At 36.3% G+C, this 20,167-nt stretch overlaps 1 protein-coding gene across 1 annotated transcript; it reads left to right on the top strand.

Moving 5' to 3' along the window:
• The first annotated feature begins 1,083 nt into the window (after positions 1 to 1,083).
• Positions 1,084 to 19,516, top strand: LOC144977807 (protein-cysteine N-palmitoyltransferase Rasp-like). The gene is made up of 5 exons (XM_078923201.1): positions 1,084 to 1,170; positions 6,705 to 6,899; positions 8,505 to 9,383; positions 16,101 to 16,245; positions 18,063 to 19,516. Exons 1-5 carry the CDS (start codon positions 1,093 to 1,095, stop codon positions 18,143 to 18,145), a joined length of 1,380 nt encoding a protein of 459 aa, XP_078779327.1. The 5' UTR covers positions 1,084 to 1,092; the 3' UTR covers positions 18,146 to 19,516.
• Positions 19,517 to 20,167: the final 651 nt, after the last annotated feature.

Here is a 20,167-nt window from a genome sequence, read left to right as displayed (position 1 = left end):
ATAGAGTTAATTTGCTGAAATTAGAGCCAGGGATCAAATGGCTTGGAGGGTTAAAGGTGAGGGTTTACCTTTTGCTGCTTGCATAATGTGAACTTTTTACTTCAGCTTAGACTGTTAAACAGTGATATGTTTTGTTTCATATCACTGTAAAGTACTTAGAGCATGTGACAACGGAGTGGCCATTTATTATTATTAAAATTTGTACATCTAGAACCTTTAATTTTTATGCAAGGGTCTCTGAAGCCACCCCTACCCCTTAAAATGCGGAAATCAAGCAAAATTTGAAATTTTAGTAGTCTCACAATTTGTAATGTTGAATGTGATGATCAGCAAATTCGGACCCCACAACCCGTCGAATAAGGCATTTTGCATTCATTCGCCTCTCGATAAAGATATATGAATGGTTATTGTCACTGAAAATCCTGTAAGTAAGCTTTCACAAAATATAGAGCTATTTAGCTCACTTCCATTGCATGAATTTAAATCTTTGCTCAAGTGGCCTGCTGGATAAATAACTGAAGCAGGCTGAAGCCGTGGATATACTATCAATATATATATATATATATATATATATATATATATATATATATATATATATATATATATATATATATATATATATATATAAATTTCTCATTTAATTAATATATTATATATAAAATGTATGCTTTTTGATGTTTTGGCAGTTTAAAACACTGTTTTTGATCATTACATTGGGCGGATCTGTGTTAAAGGAAAAGTATAATTATTTCCGTTTAACAAAGACAATATTTTCAGGTGTTAAAATTAACATGGCTGTAATTATTTTTCCTCATGGACGGATTTTGGTGGATTTTTCATGGGAGGCTTAGAACATGGTATCGTTTCATCTGAATAAAAATTAGCTTGGTACCAAAATCTTCCAGGTCAAACTTTAAACCTGCTGGATTAAAAGGTGTATGCATAATGTAATCCTTCTCTCTCTCTCTCTCTCTCTCTCTCTCTCTCTCTCTCTCTCTCTCTCTCTCTCTCTCTCTCTCTCTCTCTCTCTCCTCTCTCCTCTCATTTTTTAAGGACTCTCCTGATCGAGAATGGAGCACTTTTTCCTGGCAGATGACTTACTTGTTGCCCCTGCTTGCTGGTCATGTTTTTATTGGTCACTTCTTCAAACTTATACCGATTAAAGATTGGGTGAGATTTTCTAAACATTAAAGGCATGCTCAATTATAAAGTTAGCATCTCATATATTTATGGTTGGCCTGTGATTTGCTTTAACATGAATATTGATTTCTTTAATCACTTGAATTTAAAACAGTAGCCCTGCTGAGTATTCCTACCTTGGATGGCTGATGTAGGGGAATCTTTCTAATTTATTGATGGAAATGTACCACAAAATGAAACATATCTTAAAAGATTTTTTGCATAGTACAAATGGCTGGTCTGCAACATATGTTCTGGCAATATTGGGCGATAATGTTATTTAAGAGTTAAATTAAATCATCTGAGACATTTGAGATTTCAAAATTAAAGTACAGTGCAGCACAGAAATCTCGAACATGCAAATCTTGAAATGATGCAAATCTTGAGCACGTCTCAATTCCCCCTTTAAATCCCGATTTTTCAATAGAAAATTTTCAATGGTTATTGGAGGCCAACACGGAAATTTCAAAGGAACTGGACATTCACTTGCATTGTAGTTGATATAACTCTTTTTCCAAATATTTATATTGATCGGAGACAAATGAGGCTATTTCTATGAGTGCATGTATGTTGTCTAATTTATATATATATATATATATATATATATATATATATATATATATATATATATATATATATATATATATATATATATATATATATATATATATATATATATATATATAGATATACATACATACATACATATATATATATATATATATATATATATGTATGTATATATATATATATGTGTTTGTGTGTGTGTGTGTGTGTGTGTGTGTATGTAGACGAAGCTTGAAGCATGTTTGACCAATCTCTTAGGCATCCAATGCCTCATTCTGTCCAGTTCTAAAGTGTACCAATACTAGTGGGGGACTAATGGGACAGTGATGGCCTGATGCTTTTAATGTTCTGTATTAAAATCAAACAAGCGATTAGGGGTTGAGAATATGGGATGAGAGGTGAGGTGCAAGGGAGGTAAATGAGGAATGATAGTAATAATTAATAACCTGATTCAAAGGTAATGACATCACTGCTGGCTTTATCTTCTTATTATAGAATACGCAAAGGAAGGCAAGGTACCCCAGGATATGCGCGATGCCAAGATTATCACCCTCTACAAAAACAAGGGAGACCGTAGTGACTGTAATAACTATAGGGGAATCTCTCTACTGAGCATTGTGGGTAAAGTCTTTGCGCGCGTTGTCCTTGCTCGACTGCAAGTCCTCGCCGAACGTATCTACCCAGAGTTGCAGTGTGGCTTCAGAGCCAAGAGGTCGACAGTGGACATGATCTTCTCAGTACGTCAACTTCAGGAGAAATGCAGAGAACAGCAGATGCCCCTCTACATTGCATTTATTGACCTGACAAAGGCATTTGACCTTGTAAGCAGGAAGGGCCTTTTCCAGCTGCTAAAGAAGATTGGCTGTTCTCCTCAGCAGCTTAGCATCATTGCCTCATTCCACGACGACATGAAGGACATCATTAGCTACGACGGTGGAGCCTCTGAACCCTTCCCCATGCGCAGCGGCATGAAACAAGGCTGTGTCCTCGCACCGACTTTGTTTGGTATATTTTTTTCCTTACTGCTGAAGTTTGCATTCAAAGAGTCCCCAGAAGGAGTCCACTTACACACCAGAAGTGATGGGAAGCTGTTCAATCTGGCACGGCTGAGAGCAAAGACCAAGGTTCGCACAGTCCTCATAAGGGAAATGCTATTTGCAGATGATGCAGCTCTATGCGCGCATACCGAGGAAGACCTCCAGCGGCTGATGGACAGGTTTTCCCACGCATGCAGGGAATTCGGGCTGACGATCAGCATCAAGAAAACAAATGTAATGTGTCAGGATGTCCCCTCTATACCAGCAATTTACATTGACAACGAGGAGCTAGAAGTCACTGATCACTTCACATACCTGGGCACAACCATCACCAGCAACCTCTCACTTGATGCAGAATTAGACAAGCGCATCGCCAAAGCTGCCGCTGTCATGGCACAACTGAGCAAGAGAGTGTGGACCAACAACCAACTCACTTTGAATACCAAACTCAGAGTATACCAGGCATGTGTACTCAGTAGCCTACTGTATGGCAGTGAATCCTGGACAACATATGCCAGACAGGAGAACCGCCTGGAAAACTTCCACATTAGCTGTCTACGACGAATTCTTGGCATCAGGTGGCAGGACAGACTCACTAACAATGCAGTGCTAGAAAGAGCGAACTCCCTCAGTATGCATCTCATGCTCTGCCAGCGACGTTTGCGATGGCTTGGTCACGTACACAGGATGGACGATGGACGCATACCCAAAGACATCATGTACGGTGAACTAGCTTCTGGACGGCGACCAACTGGCCGTCCAGCTCTGCGCTTCTATGATGTCTGCAAACGAGACATGAAATTGACAGGCATCGACTCAAACACCTGGGAGTCGCTTGCTGACGACCGCAACGGCTGGAGATATGCGGTGATGGAGGGAGTGAAGAGAGGTGAGGAGAGGAGAAAGATGAAGTTTGAGGAGAGGAGAGCAAGGAGGAAAGAGAGGCAGCAGATCCAAATACCAAACACACAGTCAAACTATGTGTGCAACAACTGCGGTAGAGACTGCCATGCAAGGATTGGTCTGCTGAGTCACACCCGTCGTTGCTCTCAACAAGACTGATGAGACTAAAGCCATACAGGGCGCAAACCATCGTCTCTTGAGACGGAAGGATGCCTACTATATATATATATATATATATATATATATATATATATATATATATATATATATATAATATACATACATATATATATATATATATATATATATATATATATATATATATATATATATATGTGTGTGTATATATATATATATATATATATATATATGTGTGTGTGTGTGTATGTGTTTGTGTGTGTGTGTGTGTGTGTAGACGAAGCTTGAAGCATGTTTGACCAATCTCTTAGGCATCCAATGCCTCATTCTGTCCAGTTCTAAAGTGTACCAATACTAGTGGGGGACTAATGGGACAGTGATGGCCTGATGCTTTTAATGTTCTGTATTAAAATCAAACAAGCGATTAGGTGTTGAGAATATGGGATGAGAGGTGAGGTGCAAGGGAGGTAAATGAGGAATGATAGTAATAATTAATAACCTGATTCAAAGGTAATGACATCACTGCTGGCTTTATCTTCTTATTATAGAATACGCAAAGGAAAAACCTTATTCCACCCCTGTAATTGAATGAAACAAGATGCACTAAATGGAATACTTTTATCAAAAACATCCACTTTTACTTTCCTCACATTCTTCTTCATATTCTCTGTAAAATTACACACAACATTGAAAACACAGAAAAAAACAACAACAAAAAAGAAAGATTTAAAAAAATAGGCCAGGTCTTGACTTTTTTTTTAGATTTTCGTGTGCACAGTAGCAGTTAGGAAAATAAAGCTTAATATTAGTAAATAAGTAAAGTTTTATTTTCAGCTGGAGTAAATAATGCTTTTGAACAAGCATGTGCAGTAAATAGAATCACAGTAAGCTTTAACTTGGCCTTCAGCTTTGATAAACTTTAAAATATATTCATCAGTCTAACCCCTTCCCCCCCCCCCCCCCCCCCCCCCTGACTCGGGGATAGAGAGAGCGTGGGGTGAATGCTCAACTTCAAACCTATTAATAGAGACCAACATACTGTATCTCTGCTTCTGTATACCAGTTTTGAATGCCAGGACTGGAAATGTCAACCATGTGACAAAGGTTTGAAGATGGTTGAAACATTCCCAAGGTGTGGACAGTTTATCAACCTATACAAAACATAATAATTATGACTAAGTATAATTAATTTTATGCATTTGTGTGATGTTTGTGTGCTTTGTGTTTGGCTGTGTTGTATAGATGTAGGTATGGTGCCTGTCAAGAGTTAGTCATACACTGCATCCATCGAATGATGTTTTGTATAGTTGGATCAAACTGTTTTGACCCAAAATAAACATTAGAATATTTGTGATGGCAATAATCGGGCATTATATAAAAAATATAAGCAAACCTGTTTTGATATTTAAAAAAGTCTATTTCAAATATTTGTTTTTGTGAAATTTGTCAAATTTTATACTTTTTTTTTTCACCCTCTTGGAATTTCACATGAATAGATCCAAAACAATCTCCAGCATTTAAGAGAAAAGTGTATTTTTAGATAATATAATAATCTATCTTCATACTCATAATTTATTGCTAATAGTCAATTAGTTTTTGAGCCTGTGTTTTTATTGAAAATGGAACTAATCTAACGAATCAGACGAATATTCTTTGCATGCCCTGTATGCTGTTTTTACTTCTTGAATCTCTAGCTATTAAGTGAATTGGGTTACATGTTTATGTCATCTATTATAAAAATTAAAAATTAAAATTTTAGCTGGCGCATGTCCCGTTAAACTGATCTTGTTTTAATATAATACACAACATTCTTGATCACGTTGGGTAATTTTTATACATAGTATGACCCACCTTCTCGTGACGATGTATTTTGATGTAGGAAAATGAATTTATATGTAACTTGGGCTTATTTTGTATTCTTTATGGCGGAACAATACATGATCCAAAGTTCATATTTCTTATGATTTATTTATTAATTCACTTTTCATGGTCCAATTGAAGACTGGTTTTCCTAAACTCATTAACCCGATTTTTCTACTTTTTGAGATTTTCCATCAATGAGATAAATTGACATGTTAAGTTTTATTTTAAGCATCAACGGGCACAAGAATTCCCCCTAGATTTGCATGAATTTGAAGTTTAAATATGATAAAATGATAGACCAAATGAGAAATGTTAGGGGAAATAATCCTCCATTTTTCAAAATGGGAAAAGCGGAGTTAGGGAGTTTGGAAAACCACTCTTCAATTCATTCTGAGCTAATTCTATTTTGGGGCAGTGGATCGCAATTTAGGCTCTTATATAAATATTTGAATCGGGATATTTTTTTCGTAGTCATAACTGGCAAATTATCCCCACCCCTTGACTCTACTACCAGCTTTTTGCATTGAAAGAAAATCTTTCCAAAAACCATCCACCATCTGCCACATCTGCCAACATAATAGTTTGCAGTTACTTAATCCATTGAAATGTCCATCAAAAACTTTTCTTAATCTAATTCCCACCTAAACAATCCTCTTTAGCTCTCTCTACCCAGTTAATTTCCTGTATTTTGATTCCTGCAATAATTGTACGTATTCATTGTGTTCCTCTTATCAATTTAAAAAATCCATTTACGTTTATTTCAGAAACATTTACTTTTTCAAACCTCCGACAGCTTGGATATAGCGTCTTAAATTAATCAATGAAGTGTGTCAATTAGCAAAGGACGGCAAATTTGTTGTCATCTCAACGTCTTTTTTTATCTCCAACTTAGTTTAGGTCGCAAGCATGAGAGTGTAATTGTGCCTATTCAATATTATGATAATTCAGCACTCAATGAATAATTATTGATCTTCATCATGATATCAATAATTTATTTTCCATCTTGTTTCCTTACAGGTTCAGAGATCACTGAGGCTCTTATATGATTTCCTGGCTATTACTTGGTTTTTTGGTGTCCGAGCCACTTTGTTGTGTCTCGTGGAAAGTATTATTATGTACCTTGTTACTCGACAAAGACATACCTCCATAGTGTGGGCTATAGCACTCTTCTTCACTACCACTCTTAATATCGAGTGGTTTCTGAATAAGCAGGTTGGTATATCAGAATGAATAATGGTGTTATTTTCAAGGATAGACATTTGAAAGAATTAACTTTCCTGTGTGGACTGTCAAAAGTGAAAATTTGTCCATGTCCAAAATTAAGGCATCTTTCAAAGGTTAAATTTTACCTTTTAGATTTAAATGGTGTTATGTATCATTACAAAAGAAATAAATTTATTCACACAACTGTTAAGATTCAAAATTTTTTCTCAATCTCATGTACATTGATAAATATTTATGTAAAGAGACGTCATGTCCTAGAAGGCTCATAACTCAATAATACGGTTACAAAAAAATCCAAATGGATATCATCTGATTTTCTTGTGCAATATCTTTATAATCTAAAAAAAAAAAAGGGGGGGGGGGGGGGCAAAAATTGTTTCGTACAGCCATTACTACATTATTGCCCACAAACACAGACTTACTGGTATGGCAGATTTTAACAAATTATAAAACTATTCTCAACTGATTGGTATAGGTGTAACTTGCTACCCTTTTCTAAATTACGTGTATTTTTTTCAACCTTTGACTCAAATGATTATTCAGATAATCTGCAAGAGCATAATGATCAGTCATTTGATTAATAGCACCAGTTTAGATGAGTTGGCAGATTGGCTTTTACCTACAAAAGTAGCATGTATAGTGTATTTGTTTAGCTTAAAAGGCATAATTTCAGGTTTCTAAAACATTTTCTCACGGATTTCCATATTTATGGAATAAATCAATATGGGTGAATGAACCCATTTTATTATAATTATCCAACAGGAAGTATAAGCTTGTCAACAGACATTCTTTTCTTCCAGTTTTGTTTGCTAAACAATGATTTGACATTGTATTGAATTCGATAGTTCTATGTAAATGTACTGCATCTAAATCAATACTTGATCCGTTTGTATTTAGATTTGAATGATCTATACTGCATAAATATATTTCAAGATTACATTAGAGTTATTATGACCCACTGATTATATGTCACTCACTTAAGCTGTGGTGTTCAGCTCATCTTAGTTTTAGAAATTTAGTTTAAGCTTTACGGGGCTCACTTTTCTCTACTTTTCTTGCCCTCAAGTATTGTCAAAATTTACTCTTTCCTGTGAAAATGTGGACTTTTTATCATTATTAATCTTTAAAAAATATTATCATTTTCTTTTATTCCTTAAAAAAAACGCCGCTAGATTATACTCCAGCTAGAAATTAAAGTAAATACTGTCAAATGGGATTATTTTTACTCAAGAGATAACTCTGCCTTAACCGATTTGGAACATTTTTGAGTATTCTCAGGCTTGTTGCAGTTATTCCCCTTTTTAGAGGACTTGAATCTTTTATAAAAAGAAACAAAATGAAATTTAATCTGATTTGTCCGAATGTCAATGGAGGTTGATAATAATGGGTGTCTGTTTTTCAACTTATAAGATGATTTACGTCGGAAGAACTCTCAATTCATTCCAACGTAGACCTCTAAATGTTGCTGCTCGATGCTCGAAGAAATAAATATTATGAACTTGAATGTAAGTTTCAGTTTTATTCACAATCTAATAAATATAAAAACCTCTTTTTAAAAATAATAATTTTGTTTTTATTTTTTTTAAATTTCAGCTCTATTATGTGAAATACAATGGACCAGATAGTGTTCCTTTCTTTATTGCCATCTCATATGTGCACATTCGTCTGATCAGTGGCTCTATTGAAATTATCAAATATAAGAATTCTGCTGATAAGTCCTACACATCCAAAGAAATCACAACTAAAATGGACAATCTTCATGAAAAATCTGCTTCCAGTATTGACAGGAATTATGATTCCAAACATAATCCATTCGACACAGTGTCCATAATTGACTTTTTAACATATATCTTTTATCTACCAGTATTTTTCCAAGGTCCAATCTTGACGTTTGATCAGTTTTTACCCCAACATGCAACGTTTTACAAATCACGTGACCATAATTTTAATTTAAAGGACATTTCCAAGAGAATGATGAAGATCATAGTATTTGCATTATTCATTGAGTTTCAGTCCCATTTTATGTTCATATCAGGAATCCAAGCTCACCCAATGATGGTTCGAAATATGTCAGTACCAGCAGTTATTGGTTTAGGTGTTTGGATGAGCCAATATTTACACCTAAAATTCTTCTGCCTAATTGGGATAGGCTCTGTGTTTTCAGTATTAGATGGCCTGACACCCCCACCGCCACCTGCCTGTATCAGCTGGATGTACTCTTTCTCTGACACGTGGAAATATTTCGATGTCGGGTTGTATAATTTTGTCAAGAGATACATCTACATTCCTTGGGGAGGTTCAAGAGCTGGATTCCTACACCAAATTTTTGGAGCAATCCTAGCTTTTGCTTTTATCTGCTACTGGCATGGTGCACAGTCTGATGCTCTGGTCTGGTGCTGTGCAAATTTGATTGTCATCATTGTGGAAATAACAGCTAGACGTTTTGAAAACTCAATGTCAGGATCGAACTTGGTATGTATTTGCAATAACTACTCATAAAATCAAAATGTTCTACTAGCATTTGTTGAATCAGTCATTGGGATAATTAATATGTTCATTCCGGGTTGAGTCTTTTAAATCAATAAGTTGAAATATTATTAACGGTATGCAAATTTGATTTATTTCTTAATGTTCAGCTTTATTGTTTGTGACCAGTGGCAAGCTTAATACTTACACTCACTCTCACCGTGAAATCAATCTCTCAACTTTATTATAAATTACACTTTCAAATTTTGGCGATATACTTATAAATTATTAATTTGTTTGACAAAAATGAGATTAAGGTAAATCAATAAATAAAACTGTAGAATTAATGCTAAATGAACAAGATTTTTTATAAGAGTAAAAGAAGCAAAACTATTGTTTATGAATAAAGTGCTGTTTTCACATTTCTGAATAAGTTTGTTTGCAATTGCCTGATATCCTGTGAATAGAATGCTGATCTATCTAACATTACTTGGTGAGCCATCATTTGACTTTTCGGCAGCCCATTTCTGGAATTCCCTCTCACTCCAACTGAAATGTTCAAAATTCATTGATGCAGTCAAAGCTGGAATGATATATCACCTATCCCTTTGTAATTGTCATTGTGTCTGGGATGTTATCTGTCTTTTATATATAGTTTACCAGTCTTCTACATTGTAAACCAATTTATGTGAAACCATTAGAGACTGTTGTATATGCAGTAAAGAGCTATATAAAAATGGGGGCTGTCTGAAGCCTGGGATAGTAAAAATTACTAACAAAAAGGTGAAAAAGGAAAGACTTCAGATGAGAACAGCGCTTTACTGTTCTCATCTGAAGCTTTTCCATTTTCACAATCAGGGTGTTAAGGTAGGGATGGGAGTATCACTGTGTTTGAGTGTATGCAAGCAGTGGTGTGAGTCAGAGGCTTCCAGTGATACTCACAGTCACATTGCAATGGGATATTTTTTGCGTAGTAGGTTTTGTGTGTGTTACAGGTTGGTTTTAGATGGTTCAAAATAACCGCATTGGCAGAAAGACCAATGCGGCTGGTACAGTGACTTCTTCTTTTCGTCCATCTTTAGATGTTATAGATTCCCGGAATTGATAAATGAGAGAGAGAGAGAGAGAGAGAGAGAGAGAGAGAGAGAGAGAGAGAGAGAGAGAGAGAGAGAGAAAAGGAGAGAGAAATAAGGTAACCACACACAGAGAGACAGACACACACACACACACACAGAGAGAGAGAGAGAGAGAGAGAAAGAGAGAGAGAGAGAGAAAAGGAGAGAGAAATAAAGTAACCACACACAGAGAGACAGACACACACCCACACACACACACACACACACACACACACAGAGAGAGAGAGAGAGAGAGAGAGAGAGAGAGAGAGAGAGAGAGAGAGAGAGAGAGAGAGAGAGAGAGTGGGGTGGTTTTAGTCACAGGGCCTGATCGTTGTTGGGACAGGTATATGGTGCTACATCTCTCTCTCTCTCTCTCTCTCTCTCTCTCTCTCTCTCTCTCTCTCTCTCTCTATCTCTCTCTCTCTCTCATCCGCCTTCCTATTTATCTATCTACCTGTCTATGAATCTATATTTCTCTTTCTTTTCCACCTTTTCTTCATTTTATCCATCTTTTCCTTCATAGATACATCCATCCATCTACATACCGACAAAATCAATCGACAATCGATCTACCTTCATATGTATATTTATATTATGTTCATCCATACAATTTATTTGTTTTCTCACTCCTCTCTTTAATGTTCTCATCCACAACAGTTTATTCATAACTCTTCTCTCTCTCTCTCTCTCTCTCTCTCTCTCTCTCTCTTCTCTTCTCTCTCATCTTCTATCTACTCTCTCTCTCTATTCTCTCTCTCTCTTTGATAGTATTTCGTCGTATTCTCTACGTAAATCAATAATCCTCTCTCTCTCTATCTCTCTCTCTCTATCTCTCTCTCTTCTCTCTCTCTCCTCTCTTCCCTCTCTCTCTCTCTCTCTCTCCTCTCTCTATCTCTCTCTCTCTTTCACTCTCGACCTCCACCCATGCCTTTCCACTTCTATTTTTCTCACAATAAAACGGGAGAGACAAACACACACATAAACACACACACACACACACACACACAGAGAGAGAGAGAGAGAGAGAGAGAGAGAGAGAGAGCGGGAGCGAGCGAGAGAGAGAGAGAGAGAGAGAGAGAGAGAGAGAGAGAGAGAGAGAGAGAGAGAGAGAGTGAATACATAGATATCATATTGACCAACATAGACTGCGGACACAGAGAGAACAAAAACTAAGTTCTGAAAAATGCCATTATTGACGTTCATTTTACAGACACCAGCTATTTAGTATATTGACCATTAATTACACATGATAAGTCAATAAAAACCCAGTCATCCGTATATTCAAGACAAGAGGAGGTAAGAGGTTTGGGAGAAAAGGAGGGCAAGATAGACAAATCCAATAAATAGTGCACGCTGCATTTTGATCCGTCATTGCCTAATTTATGATTGTCATTGTGTCAATTAGTGAATGTGAGTGTGTGTGTGTATGTATGTGTGTGAGAGAGAGAGAGATTGTGTGTGTGTGTGTGTGAGAGAGAGAGATTGTGTGTGTGTGTGTGAGAGAGAGAGAGAGAGAGAGAGAGAGAGAGGGGGGGGGGGGCGGGTAGCAGTGGAAGGAGATTAATTTTTTAATTACCCAAACAAATCACTAGTTCAATTCGTATTGAGAATGTATGTTGGGAAGGGAGGTGGGAGGGGGGGGGGTTGGGGTGATATGTGTGTGTGTGTGTGTGTGTGGGGGGGGGGGGGGGGGGGGTGTATGGGGAAGGGGGTGTTTTGTGTTCAAAAGTGTGTGTTACAATGTTCATGTACACAAAAGTCTCGGATTTTATTTGGTCAAGACTCACCATTTCTGTGGTTGGTGTAATCCGTGATCCATCACAAATTAATAATGAATTAATTTCAATTTAATCGTTCTATTTTCTATGACTCCACCATGACTATGATTAGTTCTGACTCAGAGAAGTTATAGTAATAGTATTATTATGCTTTGGTTTTGCGACATGTATTTCTATATATTTTTATTTGATCCTGTAATTTTAACTCACTTCAAGAACATGTAACATGTTAGGAATCAAAGTCAAAGCATATTGATGTGATAATGACTACCATAAGCACAGTTGCACATCATGTAATCCACTGAAATCTATCAATTATAATAATTCCATTTAAAAACGAATGATACACAACCGCTTGCTTTGGAAGTTTACAAACTAAAGAGGCAAACAATTAAATGCAGATTTTTTTATACTTCTTTCTCACAAACAGGGATGCCAGATGGCCAGAGTTCTTCAGAGCCAATTTAGACTGCAAAAGTGACCAAATAGAACCTCACGTGGCCAAACATTTCAAACACTCTGACCTCGTTAAAAGACATCGATTTTGATTTTTTTATGGACTAACCTAGGAAAAGACTTGTTTTTATTTTTACAAAAAGAAAATTTTAATTTATAATATATACGCGATTCTCCGTGTGTCAATTTTGATCATACACTGGGCCATCTGGCAGCATTACTCACACAATAAATCTGACTTCACGTCTTGATACTTCTTCCTAGTAAAATATCATGCAGTATTCTACTAGTTGCCTTTCCGTTTCATGCTGCAACTTGTAGATATGTATGAAATTTGACCGTTTTTTGCGTGGGAAATACTACCTTCGTAGTAAATAGCAGTACCTTAACTGTATCCATTACTTTAAAGACAGCATTGTCGGAAGAACAGTCGTCTTACTGGTGAGCCGGTCAGTTACGGAATTTCTTTGATGACGTAAAAGTGACATCACTTCCCCACCCGATGGGGAAACGGTTAACCCTCTTCCGCACTAGGACAGGACTGTCCCGGGACAGTCCTGTCCCAAATCTGTAACATATAGAATTTAGAGAGATCTTCCGCACCTATTGGGACGGGACAAAACAGTCCCGTTGTGTCCCAAGCCGTTGTGAAATGCTACAAAATCAACGGGACAGGACTGTCCCAGTCCCGTGTTCATATCGTTTGTGATAGTAGAAAAATATAGCAGACTTCCGCACTAGGACAAAAAAGTCCCAGACTTGGCGGCGCCGTGTCAAAATTGAAATGCCTGTCTTTATTTTCTGCATCCCTACTCCTCCTCCTCCTCCTCCTCCTCCTCCTCCTCCTACTACTACTACTACTACTACTACTACTACTACTACTACTACTGCTGTTGTTGTTGTTGTAGTAGTAGAAGTAGTGGTAGAAGAGGTGGTAGTTGTAGTGGTGGTGGTAGTAGTAGTAGTAGTAGTAGTAGTAGTAGTAGTAGTAGTAGTAGCATCAGCAGCAGCAGTAGTAGTAGTAGTAGTAGTAGTAGTAGTAGTAGTAGTAGTTGTTGTTGTTGTTGTATATGTAGTAGCCGTAATAGTAGAAGTAGTGGTAGTAGTAGTAGTAGTAGTAGTAGCAGTAGTAGTAGTAGTAGTAGCAGTAGTAGTAGTAGTAGTAGTAGTAGTAGTAGTAGTAGTAGTAGTAGTAGTAGTAGGTAGTAGTAGTAGTGGTAGTAGTAGTAGTAGTAGTAGTAGTAGTAGTAGTAGTAGTAGTAGTAGTGGTAGTGGTAGTGGTAGTGGTAGTAGTAGTAGTAGTAGTAGTAGTAGTAGTAGTAGTAGTAGTAGTAGTAGTAGTAGTAGTAGTAGTTGTTGTTGTTGTTGTTGTTGTAGTAGCAGCAGCAATAATATTACTCTTGATCTTATGTAAACAAATCCCATTGTACAGTGTAAAAAATCATTATCGTCATGTCGTATCTTATGTTGATTCATAAAATGTGAATTATTTGAGTTGTACCAAGGACTTATTTTTTAAATTATTAATTTATAATTCAAACTATTAAATAACTAATCTATTAATTAGAAGATTTTACATTATTATTATCACCATTATTATTATTATAATTATAATTATTATTTATTATTATTATTATTATTATTATTATTATTATTATTATTATTATTATTATTATTATTATTATTATTATTACTATTATTATCATTAGTACTATCATTGTTTGCCTTGCTTTATTATTGACTTTATTTACTTGATTTGTTGATGAAAATATTATATTCTTGTATGAGTTATATTGACAATTGCCTACAAATAAACTTTTGAATCTTGTAAAAAAAAAAACCAAAAAAAAAACCTAATGCATTCGCGCAGGTGTGTCCCGGGACAGTCCTGTCCTAGTGCGGAACCCTTTTTGAATAGAAGTTTTCTCCAGTAGGACAGGACAAATTTGTCCTGGGACAGTTTTGTCCTAGTGCGGAAGAAGTCTTAGGGGAAAGACGAGAAAGGAATGCCTTTGATTGTCACCGACATCTGCATACCATTAAAGCCTGACGGCAAGGGTACTGTTATATAGGAAAAAAACGAACGGCCCCGTAGGGTTTAGTAAGAGGGTGGCGATCAGTCTTGTATATGAAGTCCTAGGGCTGGTAACATAAAAAGGACTTGATATAGGACTGCTCAAGGCTCACAATACAAAACACAGTGAGCCAAGATAGAAAAAAAAGAGAACGTGAGCTCAACTTCCGTAAGTGAGCCAACCGAGAATTGTAGGAGTAGATTCGGAGGATTGACATGAAGATTAATAAAACAAAAGGAATAACACAATGGTGTTAAAACAATTAATCACTTATTACAAATGATACTTACACTACATGGGCAATATGACTACAAACACAATACTTAGACATTTTAATACAATCTAAAACGTACAGGTCAACCCCATCTCAAGTAACAAACACGTCCACACTCTTACAACATTAGACATGAAGTAACTAATCCCAATTTAACTAAATCTAGGTGCGTACATTAGGATCGTGACCAAAGGTTTGAGATAACTAAAGACGTCAGTAGAGGAGATAATATAGTACTTATCTCTCTAGACCATAACAGTTAGATTGAGCAGTAAGATATGAAGAAAAATGGGACATGTGGGAATGAGAAAATTACATTTCTGATCTGATGCGAGACGTAGGGGGGGGGGGGGGGGGGGGGGGGGGGGGGCTGAAAGATGACGCATTAAACTTGACATCGACCTAGTAAAAGAAGGTTAAGTATGTTGAATGAAGAGTCATTGACCAACACTGTCGTGCTTGTGGGGCAAGGTGAGAGAGGGAGGGGGAGGGGGAGGGGGTGGGGAGGAATCAGTAATTTTTACCAATTTTAAGAATTTACAAGGTAAGACTCTTGCAGATCAATGTCAAAAATGATAACTTCATTGCAACTGAGGTGCATAGTATATCTTTCCGCTAGATCTAACACAGCTACTCAGTTGCTGCTTGGTGGACAGGGAGGCCAGACAAATGTTTTAAAAACATTAATCAAAATTGAGAAAGTTTGTGTGTTTTCATGCGTTTGTGTGTGTCTGTGTTTGTGTTTGTGTGTGTGTGTGTGTGTGTTTCAAGAACTCTACTGAATGAACATTGATTCATTAGCAATCAGATTTTAGTTCTCATCAAAGCAGGAAGTAATAATTGGCTAAGACTGTAAAGCTGAATAAGGCTTTTAGTGTAATATTGTGATTGTAGAGAACCCAGTTGCTCTTCCAGCTCATAGGTTCCCTCTTGTTTTTATTATAACGTGTTATTCAGTCATCCAACAATATGAATCAAGTAAAATCAGAAATGATTTATCATAAAAATCATTTATTTTTCAGAAATCTATTCTTGGTGCCCCAAATGTTCTCCGCCTCAAGGGTTTGATTGCCATTCTTCTTTACATTGCTTGTGGCCTTCCAGCCATGTTTTTCTTTTTCTCTGGGGATACTGGAATTGCCATGGCCGACAAGATGGTTTTTAGAGGTAATTGAATCCATTCATACTCCAAAATCATGAACAAGCTTTCCATTACAAAATAGGGGCCCTGAATAGAAAATTACCCCAAAAATGAATGGATTAGAATATAACCTAATGATATGGCCACTACAGCAATCATATTTGGAGGAACTGAAATCTACATTAAATGTCCAAACCGAGAAATACAAGAATAGTTCAAGGCAACAGGAGCTGATGGCAATTGAGGAAGGAATAAAGATGATCAGGGAATCAAAACCTCTGTCAATGCCAAAATAGTCTTCCTTTCAGATGCCAAACAAGTGTTACACTTTAAACAACCCAACGTAAACAGATCTGTATCATGTAAATGCAGAGCTAAATGAAATTAAATCAAAGAGCAAAAGAGTTATGACTTCAATGGATTCTTGGTCACTGCGGCATCAAAGAAAATGAAGTATCAGATACTTTGGCCAAAATAGTTTCTGAGGAAACATAAGATGAAAACTGTAATAAAGTTGGCAAAATCAAGTCTATCATCAAGGCCCAGGCAAAAGCCAACATATACAAGACACCCCCGAGCTTTTCAATAAATTTGTGACCCAATCAAACTTTTGAATAGAAAAGACCAGGTCACAATCTTTGGGCTGCCATCTCCTGAAATACCACATGCACAAGGTTTTCAAAATAGGAGAAACAGGCATATGTGACTGTTTTGAAGGAATTGACGATAACCGGATAGTCCAGACCTGCCCAACGGATGCAAAAGCAAGAGGGGATTTATGTCCTGCTACCATACCTCTGCAGACTAAATTGTATGGTCCCTGAGATAGCCGAGGAAGATGACGGCGTTCCTTCACCAACTAGACATTCAAATATGGAGATATATGAAGGGGAATGAAAAAGAAGAAGAAGATTCAATTTTAAGCATAGATTATACAACGATGGCTGTATTTTGGGTGATCTGAACGGCCATTCAGAACTAGAAAGAGAACATCAAGGAATACAAATCATATTCTTATCTCATGATGTTTGCAGTTCACAACATTGATATTCTTCCTATCCAGTTGTAAAGCAATAATAGCCAATCATTGTTTCTGTGTGTGGGTGAACGGCTTTGTGGTATGATACTAGCATGCCTGCCTACTTCAATGGTTCATCCGTAATAGTTACGGAAATTTGATGACAATTATGGACTTACGCAAATGGAAAAAGTATTACAGATTTTGATTTCACAGCAATTTGGTTGCAGTTTTAGAGAAAATTTCAGTTTTAATGCAAAAGACAAAATTCCCTGACAGTTAAAGGTTACCGCTCAATTCCATGACCATTATTTATAGCTAAATCAATTGCTATTTTGTAATGATGGTCATCTACAACGTTTATTTTATGTATAAATGGCATGTAGCAGTTTTTATTTGGTTTAGACGTATTAAAATATGATATTTCTTACTGGTGAATTTTGTGTTTAATGATTTTAAAATTTTTAGGTAGGGAGTTATGCAGTTTGATGCAAAATTTAGTTTGTTTTAAAGGCTCTTCACTCATTAAGCATTGTTGAAAAGAAATGTTAGCACCTTACAGGCTGCATGTCTCTTTCTTCATATTAAGTGTTGTTGTTGTTGGCCTAGGATCTCTTGTAAAGGGAGATTTGTGGTGAGCAATCAGAATCAAAGAAATGAGCACTGCCCTTTCAGTTGCTCATCAGTGCTTAACGGTTACCATAAAATATAACAATAACACTGGGTTTAGGGTTTTTCCTTTTCTAATATGAAAATTCTGATAATCGTGACAATTAAAATTTGCCTTCACAAAAAGATTTTTATTTTATTTTATTTTCTCCACAGCACCTTGGAAGACATTCTTGTTGGAATATCTAGGCTTTTACTTTTCTATTCAAAATGCAATGTATGTCAGGGAAACTACATAAATGTTAATTACTGTCCAATATGCATTTGTTGACAAGTTGTTTTTGATTATTGTTATTTTATACGGGCGTCTTTCAATTTTTTTGCCAAATGCCTGTCCCATTATATTATATATTTCGCTTTCTGATTCTTTGGTATATTTTTATTGCAATGAAGCATGTGATTAAAGAATATAGTTAGAATAGCATAGAATCTAAAAATTGAGAAATTTGGTCCATAAATGAATGAACTACAGTTATTAATATATACTCCACACATGTTCATACAGTTATTAATATACTCAACACATGTTCATACAGTTTTTTATATACTCCACACATATTCATACAGTTATTTATAAACTCCACACATCTTCAAAATGGTCTGTCGGTTGACAAAAATATATTTTTAAAAATGTTGTTGAACCAAACAGCAATATTTGTTTTCCTCTTAACCAGCCTCTTTTTATATGCATAAATTGACAAGAAACTATATATTTTTATTAAGTTATACTTAGATTAATATTCACCTCTCCCTCTTCTTCAAGAACAAGGACTGTTCACTAGTAAAGATTATAAAATTGACTTTTTTTTTCTTTTTTAACATTTTTTTTATTTTTTTTAAATTTTTTATTTTTTTTATTGAGCTTTTATATAGCGCAATATCCACTAAATGTGCTCAAAGCGCTTTACAAGGGGTCCCTGGTCACCAGCAACATTTAACATGTAGGACGGGACATGACGCCTGTTAAGCGATATTACAATTTTTCGGACAGAGACAACGCTGTTAACGGCCAGGTACTCATTTTACACCTGAGTACGGTGAGAGAATGTGAGTAAAGGGCCTTTCCAAGGACTCAACTATGCGCCGAGCACGAGGCTCGAACCCAGGACCTTCCGGTCCGAAAGCGAGTGAAATACCACTAGACCACATAGCCGCACGACTTCTTTCCTATGCTTTATTTGCCCCTTATATATGATTGGTGACGGAGAATCTATTACATAGTAATAAGGATGAGACGTCTAGATGTTTTTTGGTGTTGACAATACCCAGTCTATTCTATTTTCCCATCACTAATCTCCAGACTTGGTATATTGATGGGTTTGTCTTTATTTATCACTGAGTTAATTTGCTAATTAGGTTTCTCATACGAACATTTCCTACATTTTGATTGCCTTTAAGTATTTGCTGATAGTTATTGATAACACCTCTTGTTCTTTGCTTTGATTAGTTGCACCTGAATTTGATGTTGTTACTTTAATTTTAAGCGAGCATTTTGTTTGCTTATTTGTGCGATTGTGGACAAAGTTTTGTCCAAGTGGGGAGTATGTAGAAAATCGAGAGAGAGAGAGAGAGAGAGAGAGAGAGAGAGAGAGAGAGAGAGAGAGAGAGAGAGAGAGAGAGAGAGGAGAGAGAGAGAGAGAGAGAGAGAGAGAGAGAAGAGAGAGAGAGAGAAGAGAATGCAAGAAAGAAAGAGATAGAGTGAGGGAAAGAAAGAAAGTAAGAGAGGATGAGAGAGAGAGAGAGAGAGAGAGAGAGAGAGAGAGAGAGAGAGAAAGAATCAGAAAGAGATTGAGAGAGATAGAGAGAATGAAACAGAGGGTGAGACACACACACACACACACACACACACAGAAAGAGAGAGAGAGAGAGAGAGAGAGAGAGAGAGAGAGAGAGAGAGAGAGAGAGAGAGAGAGAGAGAGAGAGAGAGAGAGAGAGATATTTATAAAATCTGTTCAGAAATCCTGATTCGTTTGGGGTCACTGTTACTCCATGTATTCATGGTTATAGATTTATCTAACGAATATTATTTGTTTCTATTCTGGTTGGGGTTGAGTTCTGACAATAAAAATGCATTATGGCAACATTCTACAAATAAATAAGAAATTTGTCACCCTTTCTTATTCATAGCGTTCCATAATGATATTAATCTAAGTGCCTATCAAAACACCTCTCGTGGCGTAATAATCACCTCTTTTAACTCTAAAAAAAAATACAGCAGACTTAAATTCATAAGCAACAAATTGGAGAATTTTGGCGTTTAC

The sequence above is a fragment of the Berghia stephanieae genome, chromosome 8, assembly GCF_034508935.2.
Source record: "Berghia stephanieae isolate SIO BIC M18660-M18661 chromosome 8, UCSD_Bste_1.3, whole genome shotgun sequence".
NCBI classification, from domain to species: Eukaryota; Metazoa; Mollusca; class Gastropoda; order Nudibranchia; family Aeolidiidae; genus Berghia; species Berghia stephanieae.
The sequence above is the reverse complement of the archived record's forward strand: the minus strand, read 5'-3'. Positions and strand labels throughout refer to the sequence as shown.

Coding starts and splice junctions, on each gene's coding strand:
- LOC144977807 (XM_078923201.1), top strand. CDS start 1,093: ATGACTTACTTGTTGCCCCTGCTTGCTGGTCATGTTTTTATTGGTCAC. Junction 1,171..6,704: donor TTATACCGATTAAAGATTGG/GTGAGATTTTCT, acceptor GTTTCCTTACAG/GTTCAGAGATCACTGAGGCT. Junction 16,246..18,062: donor CGACAAGATGGTTTTTAGAG/GTAATTGAATCC, acceptor TTTTCTCCACAG/CACCTTGGAAGACATTCTTG.